We start from the raw sequence: 8,676 nt of genomic DNA on the forward strand, positions 1-8,676 counted from the left end.
CCAAGGCGCCGTACGAAGGCATCTCCGTCCCACAGCTCCACATTTGCCACGACGAGGTTGATGTTGTTGTCGAATTTGAGGATGCCGTGCACTTCCCTCCCCGCCACCGCAATCACGGCGCGGCGGTCGAAGTGGGGGCTCCAGAGCGAGGATGCCCTCCCTCTTCCTGACGATGTGAGTCAGCTCCGCCGCCATGTGGCCTGCGCCGCACACACTTCCTTACTCACATGGCGGAGCAAGAAGGGAAGAAAACTGCACCTCCAACCAAAAGAACCCAGAAACTCGCACACAACAACAGCAGCGGCAGCAGAAGCCACTGGAAGCCCTCCTCGAGCAAGCCATTCGACGCGGCTCCTGGCGTCCCATCTCCCCCTTTTGTTTTTATTTCCATCTCCCTCGTTTCCGGTCGCAGTGGAGGTATGCGCATCGACAAAATGGACACACTCACACACTCACACACACACCACGATAAAGTCACACGTGCTGACGACGTCCCGAGCAGTAAACAAAGAGGTGCTCTCTTCATTTTTGTTTGTTTGCGTTCACGGTGCAGTCCACTCCAGCGAGCGTGGGAATTGTTCGTGGTTGACAAACGGAAGGTCCTGTAATTCCTTTTCGGGGTGGTGTTGTTCCATTTGATGCACGGGAATAGGATTGAGCAGCCACGTCTGATCCTCCTCGAAGGGTGTCTGGTCCACCTTGCCAGGGACCTGCTGCATGGGCCAGAGCTTATTCACATTGTACAGCGGCGTGGGCTCAGTTAGGTGCGTGAACTGCTTGTCAAGGTACTTTGCCGTGTAGGACATCCAATCGTTCTCTGACCCCGTTTTTTTTGGAGCTGCCGGAAAGCGTGAGGTCGGGGTGTGGTACTCGTGTGGAAAATTCTGCGAGTTTGCCGGTAGATCGGGAAGATGTTTAATTTGAAATGCAGTTTCTTCTGCAATAGTGCGTGTTAGCAGCGCATCTGTTGCGGCCTGTGGGCGGAGTTGCGGTTCCACTAGTCGTCTTGGCGCTTTCGCCTCAGTTGGTACCCTCACGTAGTGTAGGTTAGTAACGTCACGTAACCCAGCATTCTCCCTCTGAAGAGCCTCTTCACTACATTGCAGGCGCTGCGCAATGGTGGCAAGGGTGTCACCAGCAAAGACAAGCTCGATAGGGCTGAACTCCGCCTCTGGGGTTGCCATCCAACAGGAGAGGGGGACGTTCAGCTCCGTGACGGAGGTGTCAAACTCGCCCTCACCATTCTCGCCAGTCTGTTTGTAGGTGAGTGCGGCGTGGCCGTTGACTTGCTGTAGCTCCTCCACGGTACAATCAAGAGCGGCCGCGGCTTCGTCCCAGGTGCGTATGTGTTTATCACCTTTTGCGGTCCGCAGCGAGAGCACACGTGGAGATGCACCAAAGCTCGTCAGCCTACGTGAGGCGTTTCCAGGAAGGTTAAGGAGAGCACCTGCCTCAAGGGTCTCCACCGCCGGGTTCTCCTTCTTAAGTTCTTCCACGCCGCAGCCGAAGCGCTGTGCTGCCCTCCCCCAATCCTCTCCCTCCAGTACCGTGGCCACACTGAGACGATTTACTGGAGCATTTTGCCAATCGAGGGCAAAAGAGAACATGCGGTGGTGCTCATGTGTTGAGGGCGTGGCAGGGTCGTGTTCCGTCGGAAATACAGAGCCATCATGAATAACGTTCTTCCTATAAATGGTATGAAACTCACACGTGGTTTGTCGGTGTAGCCAGTGCCTTATATCATACATGCGTTTTTCAAACTCGACACTCTGAAATGGCAGCCTGCAGACAACGACACGAAAGTATTTTCTAAATTCGTAATGTGCGGTGGACATCTCAAGCTCTGTAAAGGAGGTGTCAGAGGCGGAGGTCCAGAACTCCGCCATGCGCACCCACGGTTCCAGCTTCTCCACATACGGCCATGAGACCTGCGAGTCGTATATATTTGTGGCGCCTGGCACGGGCACATTGCAGCGGTTGATAACACTCAGGCACTGCTCCTCCAGTCGTTTCAAGTCAGCCCGCATGAAGCCTGCCACTTCTTCCGCATCGTACTCATCGGGGCGACCGAATGGGCCCAAGCGGGCAACGTTAAAGATGGCGATCAGCTCCGGATCGACGGCGCCCCCTGAAAGGCCGTCCATGGCATGTCGCACCGTACCAAGTTTCTCCTCGGTAATTTGACGACCCACATCCCTGAGGAACATGCAGACGTCATCCGCCAGCTTCATCACGTGATGGTCCCAAAATCCCTCTAGAACAATTTTGTACGTCACTTCGGAGCCGTGGATACCGTTCTCCTCCGTGTTCTCAAAGACAAAGCGTCTATTGCGCACCTTAGCCACCTCGTATTCGTACCAGTCCTCTGTCTTCCAACGAAACGGGAATCGGCTGCTGTCCACGGGGATGTTACCGGCGCAGGGCAACGGGGCCTCTGAGCGACCCACGTCACGTTGTACCTGCATTGGCGTTAAAACGTGCGTGTGTTGGTGTTTCTCCTGCACTGCACGGTCCATGATGGTCTCCAGTGTGGGGGGCCGTGTGATACCATTGGCCTCATTCATTTTTGTGAGGTAGGCATCACGAAAGGGGAACCCCTTTTGCCCCTTTCCACGTGACTTTTGCGGGTCATGGCGGGCAAACTGCCGCATGTACTGCACATACTCCCTACCCTTGGCGTCAAATTCATTGTAGGGACGAAAACGATACGCGTTGGGTGGAGCACTGGCACTCCATGGTCGGTAATCGCCGAGGTGGTGCGTCATTGAAGTGCACACGTACCAGCTGTCCACGTACTGATCCTCAGGGACGTCCGGCCGCACCAGAGGACCGCGGATACTCACCGGGAATTTGTCGTCAATGGGATCAATAAACTCATTAGTCTTGGTGCTGTTCATGCTCTGCGGCGCAGCAACGGGGGCGGGACCATCAAACCTAGGCATCTGTGTCGGCATGCGGTACCTAGACCAGTAGTACTGAGCGACACGACTCCTCCGCATGGCTCGCACTCACTCAAACTCCCGCTCGCTCGCCTCCACCCACCCCCGATATAGTTACGTACGCAGTCGTGTGCCACCGTATGTCTTTCTTCTTTTTCCCTCCTTCCACCCCACCCCACCCCTGTCTCTTGTCTCCTTCTGTATTATTTTAAATAAATTATCTTTCAACAGTCATAAGAGAAAGACCACGCCAAAATCAGGAAACAATAAAGAACAAAAATATATATGTAAGAATGACAAATAGGCGGAAAAGAAAAAGTAACGCCTTCGTACAGGTGTGCGCCTTGCATGCGGTACATGCCCCCTCCCCATCCCTCCGTTGGTGACGAGCCGCGTCTCCTTCTCTACCTACACCTATGTGCACACCGTGCCGTCCGCGGAATGGGTCCACGCTACTCCGGACTGGCGTATGCATGCACGTATCTATCCATGCAAACACCCCACAAACCCCTACAAAACAGAACAAGAAAAGAAGATCTCTCTCACCTCACTTACGTGTGCCCTTCAGTTAGTTGCTGCGCCCTCGCCTTGTGCTGCAGAGTTTGACTTCGAATCCAACACCCATCCAAAACTCCGTATGAACTCTTCCTTGGTGCGGCAACTGGCGGTATCCACCGGGGCCCGCAACGCCGCCGGTGCCTCCGCATCCTCTACAGTATGAAAAACAGAGAACCACAAGAGTCCATCTGCTTTACCCCGAATGAGCGCGACTTTGCCGTGACGCAGGCTCTTCGAAAAGTGCACAATGTCTCCCGGGCGAAAGCCAAGGCCAGTGTCTTGCGTCGTATCTAGCGTGATGGTATCCCCAGACTTTGTTGTAGCCTCCATTTTACTCTCACTGACTCCTTCCTTTCAGCTACACACAAATAATAATGCAGGAAGAAGTACCACCGTACATTGCAGCGCATACATCACATCCGCTCCCTCCTCCTCCTTCCCACCCTCTTTCTCTCTCTCTCTCTCGGTAATGGATGTATATGTACAGCATGCAAAGAAACTAGCAATTCCTCTACTTTTATTTCATTATTATTATTATTTTTTTTTTACTTTTCTTCCTTCCCACCTTTTGCTCTGCTACTCGCTTCTTCTTTCAGTGACCCCGCGGCCAACAGTCTCCACTGTCTTTCCAGAGGGAGAGAGAGAGAGAGTTTTTCTACTCAGTTCATTCTTGACCCTCCACGGCATGGGGAAACGTGGGGCAACAAAACGCCAAACCTGCATCCTACTTCTTCACACACAGGTTAACGCCTAAAAGGACAGCGACAGCAAAAGTGATACCGAGACAAAAAAATACCAGAGCCACAGCCTCAGATTCCACCATTGTGCTTCTGGCACCGATATCCTCACGCCAAAGGCTCATCACGTGCAGTGCGTATCGTGAGTTGTTGTGCTGCCGCATCCATGCCTTGTCCTGCTCCCACGTCGCACCCCAGTCACCATGAGGAATGCGCAGTGACATCGGCACCGCCGGAGACCGCGCAACGTCGTTCCAGCCGATGCACTGAAGCGCCGCCTCTATAGCTGCCTGAGTATTAGTGATGCCATCACCCATCATAACGCCCACACCGTAGTCAGGTGAGGTGGCGGCCGCTACCGCGCCTTCTGACGTGGAAAGAAAGCTGCAGTGCAAATTATCTGTGAAGCACCCCCACAGTAGCTCTACGAGACTGTGATTTACCGACGCCTCAGGAGGAGGAGGAGGAGGAGGAGGAGGAGGAGTAGGAGAGAGCGCGGCGGCAGAGTATGTGTGTGGAAGCAGCAGACGCAGAACGACATCAGCCGCCTCTGCAACCGATGCCGCCCGGAGTGCGGAGCGCTGCGTTGTCGTATCCAGAACGGTAAAAACATCAGGATTCACGTACGTTGTGTTGTAGCGAGTGAGTGTGAGAAACACCTTATCGCCCGCTGTCGCTGCCGAAGGAAGGAGATCCAGCAGAGTCGTGATGGGGGAATACGGCAGTCGCGCGGTGGAGGCTCGTCGCACGCCACGCCTCCTCAGTTCCATTTCTGCCTTCTGCTGCTGCGCCGATCCCGTCCCCACACGGCTGTCAACGTGGTAATACAACGGGGCGTCCTGGTAGGCCACCTGATCCAGCACGAGGAACGTGTCAATGGCGCCAAAATCCACCGTGGTGAAGTTCAGGTTGTCTTTGTACGCCAGCGCCGTACAGTTGCTGAGGCCGGCTCGGGCACATTCTAGCAGCGTCGCGTCGGAGATGAAGCGGGCGCTCCCGACGCCGCCCACGTGCTCGCCGGGAAAAAAGAAAGCGTAAACGTCGCGGTTGGCACCCTCACCCACGCGCTGCAGCGCCTCCAACACCGCCAATGTCGCGACGACGGCGCTTGCTGGACAGTCCGCACCAGGAGTCTCCCCCTTGACAAGTGACACGGCGGTGGAGGCGACCAACAGTGCGAGAGCGCCTTTGCGCGTCTTCTTTTCAAAGTCCAGTGACGCCGGGTTCCACCCCCACCGCATGTCAGCGGTGCTCGTCCACACAGTCCAGCCTCCCAACGGAGCACAGGATGGCGAGGGACCCTCCAAGCAACTCCGCGCCCGCGCGGGTGAGGCGGAGGAGGCCGCGAGCATCATACCATTGCGTGTCTCCAAGACGCTCTGTGGGTAGGTGTGGCCCCTGACCCAATGAATACGGTTAAACTCGGCTGTATCCATGAGCGCCGCCCACCCACTATCCACAGGGCCACGGCCGCCGGTAGTGGGAAAGTAGAGAAGGACAAAGTCATACACACTCGTAACTTCATGGGGAAGCAGCAGTTCCTCACCGCTGCGACGACCACCGGAGAAGCGGAAAATTCGTCTGTCGCCAGAAAAAACAACCGCCGAGATAAGTGGCGTTGAACCATGCGTATGATTATTCACCAGCGCATTGTAGCGCTGAACGGCGACCAGGAAACATGTCATGTCATATGGAGTGTTATCCGCTGCCCCGTTTTTCTTCTTCCTTTTGTCGTTGTTGGTGCTGTCACGCGTCGACAAGACAAGTCCAATGCCACTACTAGAGAGTGTGTCTGGAAGTGGGAGCCCGCGGAGAATCTCCTGCAGCGACGTCACATTATCCCCACAAGCTTCCATCGAAGCTAGTGCCACTTCGGCCGCATGAAGAAGAAGAAGAGAATGCGGCACGACAGCCCTATCTTCGATTCTGCAGCCGCTATACGCAACCGACTCGTTGCTTCTGTCGTCCTCTCCCACCGCCGCGAAGGCCGCCGTCATAATACAGGGACGTGCTGTTGGGTAGTTGCGGAAGTACGCACCGTACGCTGCATCATGTGGTGCCGCCGGAATATCACCTAAAAAGCCACTTTGAGCGGCGACGCCGCATGCCACTAGCCACGCGGCAATCCACAGCATGACAAGCAACCTCCACCGCTCGGAAAGTCGTTGCATGCAGCCAGACGCTATAAGATATCCGTCTCCGTGACGTTCTATTTTATACGGAACCAACCATTGGTCGGACACAGAGAAATAGATAGCGAGGAGTAGTGAAGACGATGGAGTAGGAGCGAAGAGCTTCCACTCAAACAGTGTGTATATATTTGTGTGAAAGAGATAGAGAAATAAAACACACAGAATACCTCACGATGGAGAAGCCGAAGCAGCAATCTCTCGTCGTCATGGTGGCTTAAAGGTTGTCCGCAGCAAGGCGTGGGACGCGAGAGCCGCTGTTTGTGTTTCATTCGTCCAGTCATGCCTGTCTGTGGGCAACACCGCGGCAGGGATCACCCGCGGCGCAGACCTATACGAGGCACAATCCGGGTCAAAACACTTCTGCGCCCACACATGCTGCTGTAAATCGACGGTGACGTAAACATTGTTCGAGAGGTGCTGCCGTCTCACATTGCCGCAGTAGCGTGAACCCTCAAGCAGCAGCAGCAGGTATCGCTCGCCGCGTTGACGCACGCTACTAACTCGACACAGCGCCCCACCTACGGCGCTCCACTCTTGTGCAACGTGCCGCGCCAAGGCGTCATACTGCGTGATATCGACATTCCGCAGTAACTCAGTCCCCGCACCGCCGCACACGCGGCCCTCAGCTGGTATCACTGCTCCAACTGTGCCGGCGGCTGTGGGCAGAATCGAAATGACATCACGGTGCCCCACCTGCAGGGTCACAAGGGAGTCCAAGAGCGCCACTGCATCCACCATCGTCGTACCTGTTCCAGTGGAGCCGTTAGCGGAAACATACCGCTCCACCGCGAGGATACTTCGCTTGTGTAGCTTGCAACTCCCAAGGCAGCGCAGCATGCGATTTCGACTGTACACGGCGGTGTCAATAACACACCGAAGTGGGAGAAACGGCAAATGCTGCGAGGGCTCGGCAGGCGGTAGGACGGCAAACTCCTTCGGCGCGTCGTGGTAGAAGAGTGCAACGTGCACACGAGGGACTGTCCTCGCCCGCTCGTATAAGTAGTCCACGAACTGCCCCACGAGCCGCCCAACGTCGGCGTTACTGTTGAACCACTGACCCTCAATCTTTACCACGTAGTGCTGCGAGAACTTCCCAGCCTGGCCTCCTTCGGTTTCACCTGCGTTCACAGAGCGCATTATCATCACCTCCACACCAGGCCCTAGCGGGGGTGCCGTGTTGTCCTCCTCCGGAGGACGCGAGCGACCGTCCTCGCCCTCGCAGCCCCGATGCTTCTCCAAGTCAGGTGTGATTATCAATGCAGGGTACGCGTTGCACAGAAACCTGCGAAGCTCTGCAAGCAGCACCGTCGTCGTCTGACCGTTGTCAGCGCGCAGGCGACAGTTCCACGCACAACACCGCGGTGGTAGCCACACAGCGGTCGACAACGCGGCCATGTACTTCGCTGCGCCGCGGCACTCATCCATGACACTATCTGCCACCCCCCATTCCGCAGCAGCGTCGGCATCAGCATCTACAAGGTTTACAACGCGGCGCCACGCAGAGTAGTCCCTCTCGCGCTCGACATCAAAGTACAGGTGACACGGCGATCCCTCGCGTATCAATTCGTACAGGTGCTGCTGCAGTGGCTCAATTTCACGCATTACGCGCGTTAAACCAGCGACGGTGACCGCAAGAAACATTCGCGTCTGCGAGGAAAGCGGCGTGGCACCGTACAGCACCGCGTAGTCTTCCCGGAGCACTGCCCGACACCGCCGTTTCGCTGCAGATGAAGTCTCGGCCGTGTCCTCCGTCTTCCGAGCATCCCCACCACTTCTCCTGGACGCGCGCTTGCGGAACAGTCTGCCACCAGCATCCCCCCCACCGCACGGGGTGGGGTACGCTGCCGTTGATGCACGGAGCGCCCGCGACGCCAACTCGCGCGTCACCTCCTCCTCTGAGGGAAACTCGATGCCAAACGGCAACCACTTTGCTGGTGGTGCCGCATCATGCGCCTCGCGCTGCTCCTCCCCACGTGCGTCTATGAAGTCAAAAAGCTTCTGCTGTGTCGGAAAGATCTGACAGTCATCTCCACTGAAGTGTGTGACGAAGGTCGACCTGCACCAAAGCATCGGTGCTCCTGCCGTTTCGCATGAGTCCCTGAACTCTATCTCACTGCTTCTATCTTCTCCCCGCAGCCTCCCACACATCCAGAGACGAACAGCAAACGAGAGGAAAAGGGGGGGGGGGGGGGGGGGTTGTGTGTGGAAGAGATGGATCGGACCAACAAAAAAAAAAAAAACAGACAACAC

At 56.0% G+C, this 8,676-nt stretch overlaps 4 protein-coding genes and 1 pseudogene across 4 annotated transcripts, besides 5 other annotated features; all 5 read right to left on the minus strand.

Moving 5' to 3' along the window:
• Position 1: 1 nt before the first annotated feature.
• TraAM80_01505 (U6 snRNA-associated Sm-like protein LSm7) lies at positions 2-258 on the minus strand (annotated as a pseudogene).
• A 180-nt stretch (positions 259-438) lies between these two features.
• Positions 439-467: a microsatellite.
• Positions 468-542: 75 nt separating this feature from the next.
• On the minus strand, positions 543-2,999 carry TraAM80_01506 (uncharacterized protein; the record flags this gene model as incomplete). Its single annotated transcript, XM_029378544.1, has 1 exon — positions 543-2,999. The coding sequence occupies one exon, from the start codon at positions 2,997-2,999 to the stop codon at positions 543-545; it is 2,457 nt and encodes an 818-aa protein (XP_029241566.1).
• Positions 3,000-3,503: 504 nt separating this feature from the next.
• Positions 3,504-3,827, minus strand: TraAM80_01507 (uncharacterized protein; the record flags this gene model as incomplete). Its single annotated transcript, XM_029378545.1, has 1 exon — positions 3,504-3,827. One exon carries the CDS (start codon positions 3,825-3,827, stop codon positions 3,504-3,506), a length of 324 nt encoding a protein of 107 aa, XP_029241567.1.
• Positions 3,828-3,919: 92 nt separating this feature from the next.
• Positions 3,920-3,962: a microsatellite.
• A 52-nt stretch (positions 3,963-4,014) lies between these two features.
• Positions 4,015-4,053: a microsatellite.
• A 74-nt stretch (positions 4,054-4,127) lies between these two features.
• Positions 4,128-4,147: a microsatellite.
• A 74-nt stretch (positions 4,148-4,221) lies between these two features.
• TraAM80_01508 (uncharacterized protein) lies at positions 4,222-6,405 on the minus strand (the record flags this gene model as incomplete). Its single annotated transcript, XM_029378546.1, has 1 exon — positions 4,222-6,405. One exon carries the CDS (start codon positions 6,403-6,405, stop codon positions 4,222-4,224), a length of 2,184 nt encoding a protein of 727 aa, XP_029241568.1.
• Positions 6,406-6,630: 225 nt separating this feature from the next.
• TraAM80_01509 (coiled-coil domain-containing protein 111) lies at positions 6,631-8,574 on the minus strand (the record flags this gene model as incomplete). The annotated part of the gene is made up of 1 exon (XM_029378547.1): positions 6,631-8,574. One exon carries the CDS (start codon positions 8,572-8,574, stop codon positions 6,631-6,633), a length of 1,944 nt encoding a protein of 647 aa, XP_029241569.1.
• Positions 8,575-8,603: 29 nt separating this feature from the next.
• Positions 8,604-8,622: a microsatellite.
• The last annotated feature ends 54 nt before the right edge of the window (positions 8,623-8,676 follow it).

Source organism: Trypanosoma rangeli (genome assembly GCF_003719475.1).
Source record: "Trypanosoma rangeli strain AM80 chromosome Unknown Tra_15.4_contig_00031, whole genome shotgun sequence".
NCBI classification, from domain to species: Eukaryota; Euglenozoa; class Kinetoplastea; order Trypanosomatida; family Trypanosomatidae; genus Trypanosoma; species Trypanosoma rangeli.